Source organism: Cupressus sempervirens, chromosome 3 (genome assembly GCF_028749045.1).
Source record: "Cupressus sempervirens isolate cs-2001-9-10 chromosome 3, ASM2874904v1, whole genome shotgun sequence".
Classification (NCBI taxonomy): Eukaryota; Viridiplantae; Streptophyta; class Pinopsida; order Cupressales; family Cupressaceae; genus Cupressus; species Cupressus sempervirens.
The window spans coordinates 1,082,597,639-1,082,617,047 of record NC_143120.1 but is presented as its reverse complement, the minus strand read 5'-3'; the positions used below and the strand labels follow the sequence as shown (position 1 = coordinate 1,082,617,047).

The 19,409-nt window shown below is 36.5% G+C and overlaps 1 protein-coding gene across 1 annotated transcript; it reads left to right on the top strand.

Moving 5' to 3' along the window:
* The first annotated feature begins 764 nt into the window (after positions 1 to 764).
* LOC149570523 (phytolongin Phyl1.1-like) lies at positions 765 to 2,641 on the top strand. The gene has a single exon (XM_089823119.1). It carries the CDS (start codon positions 1,003 to 1,005, stop codon positions 1,918 to 1,920), a length of 918 nt encoding a protein of 305 aa, XP_089679245.1. The 5' UTR covers positions 765 to 1,002; the 3' UTR covers positions 1,921 to 2,641.
* The last annotated feature ends 16,768 nt before the right edge of the window (positions 2,642 to 19,409 follow it).

Here is a 19,409-nt window from a genome sequence, read left to right as displayed (position 1 = left end):
TTTATGTAAGACATGAAGTACTGACAATGCATAAACTATAGTCAGCTTTATAATAACAATAAAAAAGTAAGCTTTATAATAACAATGCATGCTAAAATTTAGTATTATTCTGCTTAAAAAATCTTTTAAACCATTGGGAAAATTCAAGAGAACCAATCATAAAAACGTATGGAATATTAAAAAATAGACATTAATACAATATTTGAGCAAACACTACACCCTAAACTATGTTTTCAGAGTTTCTAAGAAAAAGATTAATAGATAAAAGTGAGGTGAAAACTATAGTCTCCGGGACTAAAAAAATAGTAGTAAGAACCATGGATTAGTAGACTTAATTTAATCTAATGGTAGAGAACTTATATTTTTTGAAATATAGATTATAAGCTTACATATGTAAGCCCTTCAGTCTTTAATATCATTAACTTAAAAAAAATATTCAAATTTTTACATTTATATTTTTACATAATAAAATACTCCCCAAATATATTATTACCGTACTCATTAAAACTCATTCATTCATCCTACTAACCCATTGAACATGTACTCCCTCCTTAAAACTCAATTCAGTAGGAAAAGTGCATTTCCTCTACTCTTAAAATTTCAGTTTAAAAAAACCAGCGGAACCATAAAACTGGAGGTTCAGCCCCCTTCCAACCTCGTCAAAATTTACCCACCCATGTTACCTCCCAACATAGAATACGAATTACTTAGTTTTCCAACAATAATTAAACACTTTGTTTGGGCCACGGATCCGAATTATCGCCGACAGGCAATGTCAGGTAACCATTTTAAAAAAAGTTAGACAAAATTTACGGTCACCCTCATCCAAAAGAGATCCCAAGTCGTCACGGGAAAAAACGCAGACTGCTTGTTTACGTAAGAAATTAAAAAACTGTACGAAATCGAGGCAAAATATTGTTTTACAACCTGAAGGGCCCTAAAAATGCAGCCGTGAGGCTGAAAACACAATACCCATTTCGGATCTGGTCCAGAAGAAATTAAATGGGGTCCTCTCCGAAGTCCCTGCAAAATTTGGTGTATTATTCATGCGTATCGCGGGGTACCATGATTTTAGCGGAGTACAGCGAAGGCGATGCGGAATTAGAGGATTTAGCTACTCAATGCCTGGAGAAAATCCCTCCATTGCACAGCCGATTTACTCACACAACCAGGAAAAAAATGTTCAATTTTTTGATGGACGGCCCTTTTGTTTACTTTGCTATTGTTGACGAGGCCCTGGGAAAATCTCAGGCTTTTTTATTTCTGGAAAATGTGAGGGACGAGTTTAAGAGGCTATTGAAGACCGAGGGCAGCTGCTCTGATGGGTTGCTGTTTAGTTCTTGCTGTTTTAGAGACGAATTTGGACTTGTTTATAAGAGGCTGGTAAGTCCTCTGGTCGGTGTTCCGCAAATAGAGAAAGATCGGATTTCGGAGGAGGAAATGATGGCGCCCACTACCCAATCTGCTTCAATAACTCATCAATCACCCCAGGTATTTAGTTCTCCTATTGATGCTTCTATGCCATTGTATGAGAATGCACATGTTGGGGGTGATTCCAATAATAGGCCATTGTTGGGTGGTCATGAAAAAAAGAAGAATGCAAATAAGAAGAAGAGTAAGGATCACGTGACCGAGATTAGGGATATTGTCATGGAAAATAGCAGTAAGACATTGGATATTAACAAGGGGAATAGTAATAGGGCTGAAATAGTTATGGATGGTAACAGGCCAGGTGGGGTTTTGCCAACACCACTGGCATTGCAGAAGAGTGCTAGTTTTAGGAGTAAAGGGCAGCAACTTGCTCAGAGGATGTGGTGGCGCAATGTGAGACTTGTTCTATTAATAGATGTGGTTGTTTGTGCAATTCTTTTTGGGGTTTGGCTTGGCATCTGTAATGGATTCAAATGCATTTCAGAATGATGGGTTTGATAGGGGGTTTTTCTATAGAGAAAAGTTGGTGAAAGGTTTGCTAAGCTCAAATTTTTGAAATGTTGCCAAATATAGCCCTCTTTTAGCAGACCCATCCCTCCATTGGCCAAGGTTCATGAATGTGCATTATCAAATGAATGCCCCAACTGTGCCGGGCTATTTGGTTCGATATTCCAATGGACCAAGATGAGTCCCTATTGTGCTCTTGTTTAACTTGGCTTTTGCTCAAAAACTTTTATAGATTTTTTCTTGAGAGGCATTCTGTATGTAAATAGACAGGCTGTGGAATGAGGCTTTTGTGCAATCCTTCTGCATGAGATTGGTTCAAGAAACTGATCTCTTGGTGTTCTGCCTAGTTTTAGCTATTAATGAAGGAGATCAGATCACAATGGACTGGTGCATCAGAATTGCCGGTTTTAGAGGAGTCTTTATCAACTTGTCGAACAAGTTATAGGCAACCTTTAAAGAGTAATATTGTTCCTATGCTATTGGCTCCTTTGGCATTCCAGGTGCACTGAATGTTTCACATTGCTCGATTTTAACTATTTCTACTCTGGACTTGTACATGGTTGCATGAATTATTTTGTATTTGCAGGTTATTCTATTTAGACCATAGACTTGTACATGTTCTTTTGGCTACCAGTGCCATCCCGGGCTTCTGCTTGTATTGAAAGATGCTATATTTCTAAAAAAATCTCTTTGCCATCAATAATGGATGCATACGTATTTGATTTTTTAGCTAAGATGCTATTACCAGTAACTCTTTTTGCATGAATAAATTTGTATTTTGCTGTTGTTTGAGAGAGTCTTGTTTCTCAGGATGGATGTCAAAGCTAACCCCAATATTCTTACTTTGAGATTTTCATTTTAGTTAACAACTTAACTGTTAGTTAATGAAGTTGAGAAATTGTAATAGGCTTGATGATCCTCTTACGTATAAGTCTCATCTAATGCCTAGTTTTGCTTTGTTGCACTTGTCCGAAACATGCAGCTTGAATTTGGTTATGGTTAAAATGCACCATTCAGTTGATCAGCTTTATACACCACAGACTTTAGAATAAATAACTGTTTCGCTAAAGTCTTCTTGAATGAGGGAGGAGGGGCTTTGCATTCAAACTAATTTATATTGGTTGAAATGTAAAAGTGCTGTCAAACTTGACAAGTCTTGAAGAAGTTATTTATGTACATCTATTGTGATTTGGAATTCCAAATCACTATTTTGCTAAAGGTTTCGTTGTGTGCATCAAGCTAGAAACACATCCTGTTATGATAACATATAAAAACTCTCTTTATTTAAAAAGCAAGTACCATTGAAGCTGTACAACTTGTCGATGCTTTTGTGTCCACTGCTTGACAACTAAGTTCACAATATTTAAGATTCTGTCTACCATGCTTGTAACTCTTAAGTAGGGGCTTTGCATTCAAACTAATTTATATTGGTTGAAATGTAAAAGTGCTGTCAAACTTGACAAGTCTTGAAGAAGTTATTTATGTACATCTATTGTGATTCGAATTTTGTACATTCCAAATCACTCTTTTGCTATAGGTTTCATTATGTGCATCAAGCTAGAAACACATCCTATTATCACAACATATAAAAACTCTCTTTATTTAAAAAGCAAGTACCATTGAAGCTGTACAACTTGTCGATTCTTCTGTGTCCACTGCCTGACAACTAAGTTCACAATATTTAAGATTCTGTCTACCATGCTTGTAATACTTAAGCTACCAGATCAGGAAACAAGTTTCCAGATATTATATCATGCGAGTTAAACATATAATAAATTTTAGTATTTTTAAAGGGTAAATGCTTTTGACCCAGAGCTATGAATTAGTGAGGCCAAACATAGAGGCCCTCATCTCCAACATAGATACTCAACAATAACACCCCAACAGGCTTCGACCCTTGGTGATAAGAACAACAATCCTACATTTAAACCATCAGACCATGGTTTACATACTTGCAAGTACTCATGGGTTTTTAACCTAGGGAGTGGTTCACAAGTTAACTTGCATGGAAACTTGCAGAAAGCTTGCCTGATACTTGCATAAATCTTATCTAAAACTCATCTAAAACTTGCACAAAACCCGCCTGAAACCTGCTGGAAGATCAATGTGGCCCAAGCACAGGAAAAACACAATTCTAATGTGGAAAGCCTTTGATATTTATGCTTTTTTTTTCCCAAAAAATCCTAGTTGGTGCAAAAATGTTTTTTCGCAATCAGGTATTAATTCTTTCTTACAGTAAATTGAGTTGTATCATCCCTCAAGGTTTGACAAATTGCTTTGCACTTAAAGACTAGATCCTGGCAATAATCTTTTAATGGGCACTATTCTCAAGTTGATGAGTACTGCACCAAAATGCATGTCTTATCACCATCTTTGAATGTGCTTGAAGGAGCAATTTCATTTAAGATTGGAAAGTTATCGAGATGGGTGATTGTCCTTTCTAACAAATTTCTTATAGATTGCATTCCCATGGCCCTGGTAAACTGTTTGGCCATGGAGAGACTCAATTTGTTTTCCAATTCCTTGAATTGCACTATTCCAGCAGAGTTGTATTCAGTTACCTGGTTGTGGGAACTATGGCTCACAAATATTATCCACATTTTTTTTCAATCTAATTGATTTTTTGAATGAATCAATAGTACATTTCAATATTCATAATGTATTAATATATGGATTATTTATTGTTTAAGTGCATATACAGTGGTTAAATGTATATATTGATAAAATTTATATGTTTTTGATATTAATAAGCAGTAAAACAAGGATGCTGTCCCTCTGGAACAACAAGCCCAAAAGGTGCAAATATATCAACAGTTAAGCATTAACAGCACTATAAACAAAAGTTTTGACTCTGGAACCATAGTAAACTATCTAAACTATTAAGAGTCTTAGCATAAGGCCACCTAGGGCCATTAACAGTACTACTTGATTGATATTAGAATAGATTAAAAACTGAATACATCAGGTTCATATTGAACTGTTCATCATAAACTACCCGAGCAACAAACAATTAAGGACTATCAGATCATTACTAAGCATGACTTACAGGATAGTCAGCCCATATGTATTACATTATAACTAATCAAAACAGTATTAGAGATATCCTGAATAACCAGAACTAGAGAAAAGTTGTTCTAATAATAACAAGCTGAACAAAATTGCCGAATATCAAACTAAGAAATACTATTGATTAATATTCGGACCCCATCCATCATTAGAAACCAGAGATTGAAGAAAAGCAGCATCAAAAAACTCATCATTCCATCCTGCTAGAACAAAATCACTAGCTGGCTGAACCTGTTCACCTATAGAAACTTTTGCAGCAGATTGCTGGGTGCTAGGAGAAATGTGTAGATCCTCCATCATTTTAACAATTTGTTTTATGTCTTCTGGGTCCATCATATCCTTAAATTGATCAAGGTATTTGAAAGCCTTGATTTCATCCTTGTGAATAAGTAACATACCATCCCTGACCAGTGTCATGAATTGACCCATAGAGATTTCCAAAGAGAGTGAAACCTGTGACATAATGGAAAAATGTGTGAGTTTACGACTAAACTGAGTAAGTCCTCTATCCTTCTGCTAAAAAACCTCTTCATTTCTCACTTTCCAAAGGAACCATAAAATTTCACAAGTAGAGCAGACCAAAAGAGTTAAGCTTAGAGTCGAAAGCTTCAACATATCCAGCTAAGATCTCACTCCATGAGAGACCTGACTTTGAATTCCATACAATAAGATTGCCCAAAAAAATTGACCATATCATAACAGCAAAATCACATTGAAAGAAAACATGCTCAAACGACTCAGCTGAATCACAAATTTTACAGCAGCTAGAAGAAAGATCTAAAGACTCCAGGTTAGGTCCTAAGGCAAGTTTTTTAAGCAACAAAAGCCATTTAAAATAAACTTTTTTGGGTTCCACTTAAGTCTGCCACAAGTACTGAAAAAAGAAAGACCATTCAGAAAAGGGAGAACACAAACCACACCCTTGGATCACCTTTTGAAAAATCTCAGGATCAGAAACAAGCATAGAATATAACTGCTTAACTAAAATTTCATTAAAAACTGTACCATCTTTCCACAACAATTGAATGAAAAAACTATCCAAGTCAAGAGTTTTGGAGAAGTTACATGTACCAAGTGCCTTGCAAATTAGAGTATATGTTTTTTTCTGAGTCTGTGGGATACCAAATCTAACTCTAAGATCATCTCATGTACCCAACCGATTATCAATCCTTAAGTCCCTAATTAAAGAGATTCCCATCACATTCCATTGTTTTGCTGAGCAGCTCTATGTGAGTGCCAACGGTTTACCATTTAGGTATAACCCCCACCAAATTGATGTATTGATGTATTTGTGACAACAAAGGATGGAGAAGAGCCAACAGCACTCCTAAATGGTAAGAATATCCTTGAATGGGTCCAAGCCTTCCAGAGAGTACTACAAAGTACAGACATTAGAACCAAAAACCCTGATCTTAAACTCTCCTAAAAGCAGATCACAAAATGGAATGTTATTTCTGATCAAAACTTTCCAAGGCTCATGACCGTGGACGGCCTTAACAATCCATTTAGAAGCAAGAGCAGAGGCATGCTTTTTTAGATCCTTCAAGCCCAGCCCACCATACTGTTTGGGTTTACAGCACCACTGCCAATTCACACAGTGTCTCTTTTTATTACCCATTCCATCAGACAACAGAAAATCTCCCAAATTTTTTTCAATTTTATCCGTTTGCTGCTTATTCATTAACCAAGTAGAAGCAAAGTAAAGATGATGCAAAGCCAAAACTTTCTGCACAACTTGTATTCTTCCTGCCAAAGACAGTACTAATAATAAAAACAACAGTAAATTAATCATGATGCGAGGGGTCTCAATTTTGTAGCCAGTCTGCTGGAAGACATTCGTCAAGTCCTAGTTAGACTTAAAAAGCTCCTTGTAGTTCCCTTCATTGTCCTCATCTTTCCTCAGGATCTTATTCTACAGAAGGCAGAGTGATGTGGTTGAACTGGGCATGGCTTTTAAGCTGAACCTGGAAACTCTCCCCAGCTAATTCTCTATGTCCATGACTTTGGTTTTGAGCAACTTGAGTTCCTTGGCAATGATTTTGCATTCCATACAGGTCCCCTCTTTATTGGTTTTACTTTTACATGCCCCTTCTATACTGATTTTTTTCATTTCTACTTCCTCTGGCATGACATCACAAGTTAAATTTATCAGCCCCATTTTTATGCTCTTAGAAATGTGGGTAGATCTGTCATTTGTTGAGTTCTCCGAGCTATCTGTTTCTTCCTCAGTTCCTCTATCCTTATCATCCCTTTCACTCTACCCAGCATCTTTATTTGTTTTCACGTTCCCATTCCTCCTCTTCCATATCACTAGACACCTGATTTTTAATTTTTCTTTATCACTTTACCTTCATTTTTGTTGGTCTCTTCCCCAGCATCCAATTCCTCACTTATAATCTCTTGGGTATTTAATTTGGGATTTTTTGCTAAAGGGGAAGGTGTTTTACCCTTTTTCTCGCTAACATAACCAGGTACTGGGGCTTTAAACTTCAAGTCACAGAGCTCATTGGCCATGATAGAGGGTGTGGGTTTTCAGGCGTTCCGGAGTGATATGTAATCTTAGCAGCTCCAGGATACTGAATGCACTTCTTTTTGCTGGGTCCAGGGGTGTCAGTAGTGATATGATGATATGATAGATTTTAATGACGTCCACGAGACTAAAGTAGTCTATGGGACCCATGCAATCACCCTCCCGAGTCAGGAGTGGAACTAGTCAATTGTAAAGTTTTGGTTAACTTGTCTCTCCTTCTCTGAAGTTTGGTAATCAAATCCGCTGCTCTCTTCACTTGATCTTCCTCGAATAAATAGTTGAAGTCCTTGTTCTGCAGTATTTTTGTATAACCAGATCTGATGTCATTGTAAGTCAGGCATTCTTTGACAAAGTGCTGCTCTGTCTCAACTATACCCATATTACAAAATAAACATGTTCTGTCTGCCCACTCTTCCTTTGGAACTTGCCACCGACCAGTTTCACATCGCAACTGATGTGAACTACTTCGAAGTTGTGCCATCAACATTTTTGCTTTCCAGTTAATAGGTGCTCTTATATAGGCCTTTTCATCATGACTAGAAGTGGAATTAAATTCTTTAATGTAATAAGATTTTTTCCGCCCTATGCGTCTTGTCCACAGAATATTGCAAAATTTTTCATTGACAAACTTTTTTATTTCCATAATGTTATCCGGGCAAGTTTGGATGTTGATATCCCATTTTCGCATCCATTTGTCATTTTGCTTCATCCATGTGCTTTTCCGCCTCACAAGTTTTTCCTCTATGATCAACTTGGGCCAACGATGTGTTTCCAGCCTTTGGGTTTTCTTTAAGTAGCTTATCATCCGAACCAAAGCAACGACTTCTAGTGGAAAGGAACCCACCTCTGCCAAAAGGATCTCATACGGAACTGTGGTCTTGACTTTAAGATTGCATGTGATGAAGTGTTTTTGAATTCTTTCTACTTGCCGCCATTTCTGTTCGGACATACTACCTCCCCACACTTCACATCCGTATAGAATAACCGGAGTGACCAGCAAACCAAAAAGAGTTTTCATGGTCGTCCAATCCCATAATTCTGCGTTCCTACACTTGTTTTGTAAAGAGTATAACGCCTTCCAACCCCCTTGGATCCTTTTTGATCTGCAAGTATCCCAATTGAGTTTGTTATGAAAATCGATGCCCAAGTATTTGTACTCTTTCACAATCTCAAGTGGTCTATTTTCAAATAGAAACTCGTCTTGTATGCTCCTATTCTTCTTCAGCGAGAAGATCATAATTTTGGTTTTGCTAGTGTTAACTTGCATTCCTACTTCATGACAAAAAATTTCTAGTGCTGTCAAGTGCTCTTTCAAACCTTTAGTTGTTCTAGCAAGAATTATGAGATCATCTGCATATAAGAGCAATCTTATCACAAAGTGGGCCAGTTGCACCCCCTCACCATTGGTCTTGTTTATCCACTCTTCTAACTTGTCATTATAGAGCCCGAACAATGTTGGACATAGCGGACACCCTTGCTTAACTCCGATATTGCTGTCAAAATTTTCTGATAGCCCTTCTGTCGTTCTAATTTTAGCTTTGACCTGCTCATATAATCTGTAAACCGCTGACCTAAGTTCTTTAGGAACTTCCAACTCTTCCATTCTATCCCATAATTTATTACGTGGCACTGTGTCGAATGCTTTTTTAAAGTCCATGAAACAACAAAAAGCCTCGTTCCTTGGAGTGTCCCAAACTTTCTCAATCAAGTGTCTAAGAGTGATGCCATGATCTATAGTAGAGTGTTTTGGTCTAAAGCCTGCTTGCCTTATTGCACGTTTACCTTCCGTTTCAGCCTAGTTGCTGACTTTTTGTTCTACCAAGCTACCAAATAACTTGCCAAAAAGTGGATTGATCATGATGGTTTGGTAATTAGAAGGATTATTTATATCTCCACTTTTGTGGAGTGGGATCACCACACTTGTCCATTTTATAGGGAAACCTTCTCTATTGACACTGTTGAAAATTTTAGTGATGTGTGGTGTGAGGGTTTCAGCACCCCATTTTAAGTATTCAGCTTGAAGCCCATCTATATCTTGCGCTTTACCGGCAGCTAACCTCCTTATGCCTTGGATAATATCCTTTTCGCTGAATAACTCCCTTGTAGTCTCTGTTTCCATAGTTTTACGTTCTCCTAGATCACACTCGTAGAGAGTCTTGGCATATTCCAACCATTTGGTTCCTGTTATGTTGTTCTCTATCTGAGTTTTTCTCTGCTGAAGTTCTTTCCAAAACTTTCTGGGGTTGTTTTTACCAAGATTAATCAACTCGATTCTTCTCTTGTTTACATACTCTCCTTTCTTCTTTTTAATCAGTTGATCATACTCCTTTCTACTTTCTTTATTTATGTTCTTTTTCCAATTTCTTTTTGCTGTTTTGCATTCCTCATCAAACCATGGATTGGCCGGAAAAGTGTTCTTGGCTTCTCTTGTGGCCCTAGATCTTTTACACTCCTCCAGTGCTTTAATGATAGTAAGAACAAGATTATCCTTGTCCATGAAATGATGTTTATCAGACTTAGGATGGTTTCCTGGAAACTTAGACAGCCGCAAAAGAGAGTTTTGGAAGGTAACATGGTTTTCTTGTGTCATTAAAACTTTGCCAAACGGAATCATCTTCCTCTTTTGTAAAGGTTTTGGGACAATATGTTGATCTTTAAAGTGAGTGGCCACCCTAATCAAGATGGGATTATGATCAGATTTTAGCTCCATGGGGCAGTCCTCTATCTCAAAGTTAATAATCTTTGTGACATATTCTTGCGAGCATATTACATAGTCAACAACACTTTGTCCATTGTATCTTTTGCATGTGATTCCACCTGATTTATGCCACTTTTCCAAACCATTACATATGACCATCTTATATAAGCAGCATAAACTTAGTAATTCAGCACCAAAATGATTAATCTTTCCCATGCTATCCTGTGAAGATCTTTCCCATTTTTGTGTCCCTTCTTCTTCAAGCCAAACTGGGTCTCTGCTCTCATTGTAACTCTCCTTAAGATTGAGAGTTTGGTTGTTTGCTGTTCTAGCATTGAAATCCCCTATTATCATTATTTCCTCTAGAGAGCTAAAGGCTGCTATGTCTTTTTTGAGTGCAGCGAATGGGTCTTCTCGATCCAATCTATGCTTTTTATAAATTTTTGAGCCTTTTGGGGGCGAAGTAACAGACAACCACCCTTGTAGAAATCTGATTCTTTGTTATTTTAATCCAAATATATTGCTTATTTACATCTTCTTTCTCTAAGTTTACAAATCTGCTCCAAGTTTCTTTTATTAGAACGGTAATGCCTCCATGCCCCTTACCATTATCTATCTTCTCATTCCACAGTGATATCTTCTTATACCCTTCAAAATCTGGAACCCTACATCCATCATGCTCATGCGTCTCGGTAAGCATAATGATGTCATTATCTTTAGCTATCGGCCCTAACCCAGGTCCTCTTCTCCAAGGATAACCTCTACAGTTCTAGCTAACTATAGTTAAATGTTCCTGGGTGGGCCCGAGTTCCTATTTATTGCGTGTGATTTTGTCGCTGATTTGGGCTTTGCCATTTTGTAGCCACACCCACTTGCCGTTATCTCTTGCTGTTTTCACTTTTTCCCATTCCTGCCTCCTTTCTTCTTGCTGAGTTACGGTGAGCTCATCATCGAGATATATGTGTGTGCCTCTAAGAAACTTCCTCTTGCTGAAAATGTTGTTTTTATCTCCTGTATTCCTCATTGTCACTTTAACATGTCTGTCTTTGCCTCCTCTAATCCATTTTCCGATTCTTTTTGCTTGTATGATTGTTCCATGCTAGTCTAATTGGTCTTTAAAGAAGTCTTTAACTAAATCTGTTGTTTTCTCTTGTTCTCCATAGTCTCGTAGCCCTTTGATGACGATATTTGCTGCTTTCTCATTTCTTTCTTTTTCCTCTCTAATTTGTCTTCGAACTTGCTTTTCTATGTTGTCAATAGGAGTGTTTGCTGGTCCCTTTACTATGTTAGCCCATGATCTAACTTCTTCAATTTGTTCTCTGAGTTGATTCTCATTTATTTCCATATTGGCCATGGCATCTTGTATATTTTTCATTTGCGAATTTTTATTTCCTTCTGTAGCCTCTCCTTCTTCTGTAGTACTTGTTGCTGTCCTCTTTTCTCCTACTTCTTTCTTTAACAATATTAATTCATACTCTCCTTTTTCCATATTAAATTGCAATTTTTGAATTTGTTCTCTAAGTGACTTGACCTTCGCTGCCAATTTCCAGTTATCCTCAGTAACTCTTTTCATTGTGATACTTTCTATCTGGCTCCTCTCTTCAAGTGCCCACACCCTTTCTTTCATAGCTACCAAATCGTTCACAAAGATGTCTGGATACCACGTCATAGGTGTCCTTGTGGGGCTGTAATTATTTGGCAGCCCATCTTCCACTGTGTCTATCACTTGAAAATTATTTCTCTTCTCTTTACCGTTAACATCTCTGATATTATCAAACTGCTTAATTGTTTCAGGGATTTCAGTCGACCTCAGATTTATTTCTCCCTCCCTTGAGCTGTCTGAGGTAGTGCTAGCAGGTGGCGGCATGCCCTCTAAAGTGAAACATTTCTTGATCATCAAACATACTTGGTTCCATGGGGGTACTATCTGTTCCCTTTCAAAGCTACCGTATAGCTTGCCAGGGCTCTCATTTCCTCAAAAAACTGGTCGAGTCTGTCATTATCAGCTGCAAGGCTCGTTTTCCATTTTCAACCAGTGGGTCAGCAAGCTAGCTGCTGTGCAATGACTTCTTTGTTTATTTCAAACAAAATTAGTTACAGAATCATTATAGGTGCGCACTTCGATTCAGACCAGGGTTTCCACTTGGGTTCTAAGTACCTGATTGCTGAAACCTACAGCTTGTCACATAATAATTACAAACAAGGCTCTTCATCCTTCATGTACTCGTGATAGGCTGAACCTTATCCAATTATGAAAGTGAATACTTATTAGAATATTTTCTTAGTTTCCATGCTTCCTAGTTGACCACCAAGCAGAACATGACATAAAAGAACAATTGACATGCTGTTCTCAAAAATTGAATTTTTGTTTCCATTGTTTTCTCTCTATTTGCATACTACAAGTTTTATGTAGTATTCCATACTCAAGATTATCAGAATATTGTTATGTTTCTTTAATGGTCATCTTAGTTAGTCATTAGTTTATCGAGTAGTTTCTATTTTCATCTTTAGTTCACAATTGTTTAATTGTTTCTATTTTCGTCTTTAGTTCACAATTGTTTAATGATTAGTTTATCTCCTTTGTTTAATACAACTACAACGACGTCGATTTATCATAACATGGTATTAGAGAAGGTCAATGAGATTTCATAAAATTTGGTGAATCTTTTAAGAAAAATTCGAGCTTCTTTTGATCTGGAATTTTTTCTAGAAAGTTGCTTTTCCATTTTTAGAAATAAAATTGTTAGAGGCATTTTATGAAACTTCTATGGTTTGTCTTCAAGGATTATTTGCTAGAAATCGTAAGCCTAGTTAAGGGTTTTGATCTTGCGATTTCTTGGTTGCAGCAAGTCTTTTTTTTTTAGGGTTGTGTGTACTTGCATGTTTGTTGCATGTGCTAGTTAACCATACAGAGTCTCATGTTTGGCCGCCCTTATAAATTCTGATGGGTTTTCATAGTTTTTTTTCCCATAATTTTTTTTTTTGATTTTGTATTTTGCAAAGTTGCATGGGATTCCCTTGTGGGTTCATGATTTTTTCCTCAACAATTATTTGTTGAGTTTTACTATTTTTCCTAAAAACGAAGCTTTGTATTGTCTCGTTTCAATTGATTTTTCACTTAAAAAATCATGCTGGGTTTTGATCGTTTTTTCACCTCAAAACTTGTGTTTGATTTTTCCACATTTTCTCCAAAAAATTACACCTTTTTGCAGTCTGTTTTGGAGCATCATGCTCATCTGCAAAGTTTGGGGGGTTTGGCGATTTTTCCTCAACATCGTGCTAGCTGTTCTCAGTGTTTATCTCTCTCTTCAGGGAAGAGCAACTTCGTTATCCGACATTAGATTGGATGTTTTGTGATTATTTCTCATCAGATGTTTTGCTGATCCTAGGATGGTTTGCGGCAAACTCATCTCAGTGGCAGAGTCAGTGGTAGGCTCTTGTCTTTGCTTTGCAAAGCATTCTGAAGAAGGGGACACCCTTCTCTGTTCTTTTATGGACAAATTTTGGCTTCTTGGTCATTAACATTTTGCAGATCCAGAGAGGGTCTCAGAAGCAACAAAATGTTTTTTTGGAAATTGTGACCAAAAGATGACCATTAAAAGAGGGTATTAGAATATTGTAATGTTTCTTTAATGGTCATCGTAGTTGGTCTTTAGTTTATTAAGTAGTCTCTATTTATGTTTTTAGTTCATGATTGTTTCTTTTAGAAACATCGTCTTTGTAAATCTATAGAAGGAGCTTTCATCTCCTTTGTTTAATATAACTACAACGACATAGATTTATCATAAGAAAGATTGTAAATGATTTGTAAATCTATAGAAGGAGCTTTCATCTCCTTTGTTTAATATAACTACAACAACATAGATTTATCGTAAGAAAGATTGTAAATGATTTGTACTTCCCTTGTAAGTAATTGTTTACACACTTGGCTATAAAATCTTACATAGAACCTGTGTTGCATTATTATAGTTTGTGTTACATGCTCATGCTCTCAATTGTCTAATAAGCAATCTGCTGTCTGTATGTAAAGACAGTCATGTTTGCATTTCAGTTTTCTTTCATTTGTTCCTAGGGAATAGAGACATTATTTATTCCAATGTCTATTTAGCATTCTGCTGTAGTTAAACAGGAACAGCTACATTTACACTTTATTCTTCATATATTTGCTCTTCAAGAAAGACAGAAATATTATTTCTTCCCCTGTCAAATTAACAGGCTACTATTCCTAAATAAACAATCTTTTATGCATATATTACTTCCTTTTGTCCTTAAGAAGAAGGACACTAACAACTTTGCACTTAACTGTTGTTCATACAGCCAATTATTCATGTATTCATAAAAATGACACACTGCTTTATTTTTCCAAATGGCTCAGCTGTGCTCCTTCAATGGAATATAAGTGCACAATTTTTATTTCTTTTCTTCTTAAACTGGAGGGTTCATCTTTGCAAGAAATTACTAAATTAATTTATTACAGGAGTTTAACGAGCTACATGCCTGAACCAATAGCAAACTGGAATAAAGGAACTCTTTCTCTATTACCAGCTCCAACGTTTTCCACAGCTTTGCCGTTCAGGGGAGTAGTATGAGCTGCTTTACCAAATTTTGCACTCAAACCCTTTAACTCTTTTTTGTTTTGAGTTCGAAACCTTTTGCTCTCTCATTTACCAGCTATTCCCCCTCCACTTTTCTCAAGTCTGCCCATAATATGAACTCATTTGATGGAAAAAGACTAATGTAATAATGGCAATTTCCCATGGTTTCCAAATTCCAGAAGGTATCTCCATTTCCTGTCAAGAATTGGTTGAGCCAAACAAGATTATTTCCTTTGGCTTGCACTCACCAAGTTCGGCCATTGTCCCAAGAACCACCATTTTTAATCCTTACAAAGACATTAATATTTATCGCTGCCAAACATTTGAAAATTTCAAATTAAATATAAAACAATTAAACTTTGCAACTTAGCATACCATGACCAAAGAGTGCGTGGCCATCATTTTCCATTCTTTTTGAGAGCTTAATAATTATTATGTTCAAAATTTAGAAGCTCAAAAAGTTTCAACTGGTAACAGTCATCTCAAGTGCTGTGATGCAGTATTTTAAATTTAGACTAAGCAGATAAATACATTATCTAATTGCCACAATAGCATTATTTCTCTTAATTTTGCCAACACAACCACTGTGGCATTATAGACTACATCCACATTAAGTGCACTCACATCTTGTTTTAATAAACTTCTTAATACATAAAGTTGAATGTTAATTTGAATTAATAAGACATTTTCTAACACAACTTCGTGGTATTTTACCATCTCAATGAAGCATCAACACTTGCTATTAGATTTGGCTAGCCAGCAATGGCTATAATAATTTCAATCCTGATCAAAATAGGTATAAAATTATAGTCTATACATATGCATATATAATTATGTATTTAGGTCCATGCACATTTCTTATACATTTATTGCCTATTCGGATGCATATGTGCATTTAAGTTCACGTTATACATTATATGCAATTGCACTTCAATGCATATACATGAATAAAGGAACAAACACATTTTGAAATATTAATCAAATAGTTTGCATAACTTAATCTTGACTTTACAGAAATGAACTAGACTTAGACATATTGGCTCAACATTAGGGACTGGGTTGACTAACAAGTTCAACACAAGACAACAACGGTTAATTACACATAAAGGAACTGTTGAAGTTTATTGTAGCTTTGAGAAAGGTCTTCTCATTCCTCTTTCTGCATCAGGTTTGGATTCTTAAGGACAGTTTTGTTATGGTTCCCTGGTTCAAGTTCTTCATGCTCTCTTTGTTAGTTTCCACTTGTACTTGAGCATTTCTGTTGTCTCTACAACCTCTAAAATCTCCAGCTTCTGTTTGTTCTGCTATCAGCAACTTCTCAGCATCTGTTATGGTCTCTGTGCGTGTGCTCTCTGTTTCTCTCACATGTCCCTCTCTTGTCTGTGGTGGATAAGGTTATTCGGTACTTGAAGAGACTTCTTATTCTGAATATTATTCTCCTGTTGTCAGGAGTTGCTCGTGTCACCTTCTGTTTATTCTTGGCGGAATTTTCTTTCATAACTGTCAGTCTTCTTTGTTCTGCTGTTTTTGTATCTCTATCTGCCAGGCATCTATCAGTTTGTTTTTCTTTGCTGCTGACTCTACGTGATTTGGTGTGAAGACTACTTGTTGTGTGGCCTTCCTTTGGGCGGTCTTTTCCAGTGGCGTTTTTGTTTGGGTCTCTTTTATGATCAAGAAATATATCAATGATTGTTTTTAGCATTTGAGTAGCAACAGTGTGGGATATGGACATATTCTTCCGCGTCTTCTGTTTGTGGAGTCATCTTTGTTTTCAAGTGTAATTATTCTGTATTTTCATTTTCTGTTCACAGGTAAAAGCTATTTTGTATCGTATCTTTTTGACACCTGTGATATTCAGCTCAGAGTGTGAGTTTCTTCATAGCAGCAGCAATTGAGTCTGTGTTGTGAATTCTTGAGGACATTTCTATTAGAGACATAATATCTATTTATTCAAGCTTCACATGTTCAGTTTGTGTGAAAGACTTGGATATATTGGAACTTGTGAATGATTTCTCATTCAAATAAAGTGCACAAGTTTAGCGGGCTGAGTTGTTTCCCTCGGAGAGGAGGGTTTTTCCCAGGGTAATCTTATTTATCCTATCTTGCTAAATTTTCTTATATCTCTGGCTCAAAAACTTAACAGGAACAAACTAACCATGACCTAGAGACCACTTAACTTACGCATTTACGTGTGTGAGAATTCAGATTGCACTCTAATCAGCTCCCCAGTGATGCTCTCACTTTCTTTTTGTGGAGGGCAGGGTGTTTATCCTGCATACATCATAGAAACATTCTTGTAGTTGGCACATGCCATATTCATTATTGGAAACATAGTAATGACTACACGTCATTGATCATTTCAGATGAACATCTCATTCATAAAAGCTTATGAAAAATCATTCCTAGATCATAATCATATCCATATATATACTGCTTCACTACAAAATTGCTTTGAAAGAAAAGTAATTCAAATCTTACCAGAAGGAATGTAATGTATGTTTCATTGCGTGCTCTAAGCTAGAACTATATCACATGAAAAGAATGTATAGAAATGCCTTATTTGAAACTAGTGTCATTGAACCTATACTTTGCCAATTCTCTTGCATTCGTTGGCTAACAAGTTATACAAGATTCTTAATGGTTCCCTTTATTAACCTTGTAACCTTGTAAATTTATGTTACCAGAAATGTTTAATCGATTTCCTGCCATATGTATATATAAATACATGTGCAAATATAAAGAAATATGGAAATTTCAATTTCTTTCAAACCACAGTGGCCTAGAAAGTTCAAATTTCTATCCAGCATGACAAACGTGCTTTATGAATTATATGGTAACATTAAACTACATCAAAGTTAACATCAGAAATCTTTTGTTTATAATTTGTAACGTGTCACCAAAATTAAACTGAGCATTTCATCAATCATGAGGTATAGCCCGTGTCATATGTAGTTATGATCAGTGGTGACAGTGCTACAGAAAACTAATAACCATATGAAATCTAATGAATAATGAGCTTGCATTTTCTAATGGAGAATACTTGGGCTCACCCACCTGCCACGCCCTGTCTATCTTCTGAGATCCTCACTTTTCCCAACAGTGATAGTAAATATAATCTGCTGTCTCAAGGAACAGTCTTGTGTGGATGTTGAAGCAGTTTTGCTGATTTGCCCCTCCTTTGTTCCTGATATCAGTGTGTAATCCAGAGGCGCTTGGCATCTTTTTCAGACTCCTCAATATACCATCATTACTGCTGTTCATTTAGCGATTGTAGTTACTACATCCTACAGAGTGTCCAATTGTTATTCAAATTCTGCTTGAATTGATTTTAACTAATCAATTCTTCATCATTTGTTGTATTTGCTGCCTGTCCTGTTCACTCAATGGAATAGAGGAGGCATACTTGGTATTGACTGCAGAAAAGTAGGAAACAAGAAATGGGATGGAAACTCAATGTCAGATCCACAGTCAGATATTCCTGCAAAAGAGTCGTAGAGCAAGGATTTTAAAACTTATTTCATCTTAATTTGGTTTCGTTTTTTGAATTTTCTTCTAAAGCCAAGTTTGACATTTAGTTGCAGTTCTGACTTCTGTGTAGTGCACCTCAGTTTTTTTTTCTCATTTATGAATCCGATCATAGATGTAATACTGCCAGAGTACTCGTTGAGTTTTCCGCTCTGGCGAGTTTTTTGGACCCTAACTAGCACCAAAAACTTGCCGACTACTTGCCAAAAACTTGGCAAGTTTTTGTTAAAAACTTGGTTGCAGTTTTATAACAGCACCTAAAGGCCAAAAAAATGGCCCAAATCAGTTTCATATCTCATTTCTTCACTTGTATTTTGCTGAGAGGGGGGAAATAGTCTTACAAACACTTACAAACTGATTTCTATCAATTTGAAGCGGATTTGAGGTGGTTTTTGAAGAGGGCGACATCACTGATTTAGAGAGGTAGGCAATGGAGATGGGGTGGATTTGGTTTCACAGTGGATGACATCGAGTTTAATGAGTAGTCACTGCTAGTGCTACGAGAAGCTAGAGATAGGGCTACATCCACGATGGAGGGCGAGCCACAGATTGATTTAGACACACTGAGTGAGGAGCAGTCATGTCCAGTGCAGACTTCTAAGACTAGATCCTCTAGTTCTACCTCTCCCTTTGTTTTTACTAGAGCTGGGAAGAGGAAGATGTAAGTGTAATGATGTATTTACTTTTAAACCTATTTTGTGTTTAAATATATCTAGGCTAAGATCATTTATTTTGTGTTCTGATTTATTGACTCATTGGATGCATCTTCTCATTGAATTTTGCCAAAAAAATGCATTTCTAATTAAATTTAAGCAATTTTTGGACTTCCTGAGATTTTTGCCGAGTTTTTGCTGAAAACTGATTGAGTATTTCCCGATTTTTATTTCAGGCCTTGGTGAATTCTCCCACGCTGAACCCAATTTATTTTTAGAACTTTTCTTTTTTGTTCTTTAAGTTCACACTAAAATTAGTTTTTTTTTTTGCAGATGTGATGCTTTCCATGTCTATCTTGTACTAGATGCATCATAGTTTGTATTTTATTCTATTCTTATTTCAT

Excerpts from the sequence above, each read along its gene's own strand:
- LOC149570523 (XM_089823119.1), top strand. The coding sequence starts at position 1,003 with ATGGGGTCCTCTCCGAAGTCCCTGCAAAATTTGGTGTATTATTCATGC.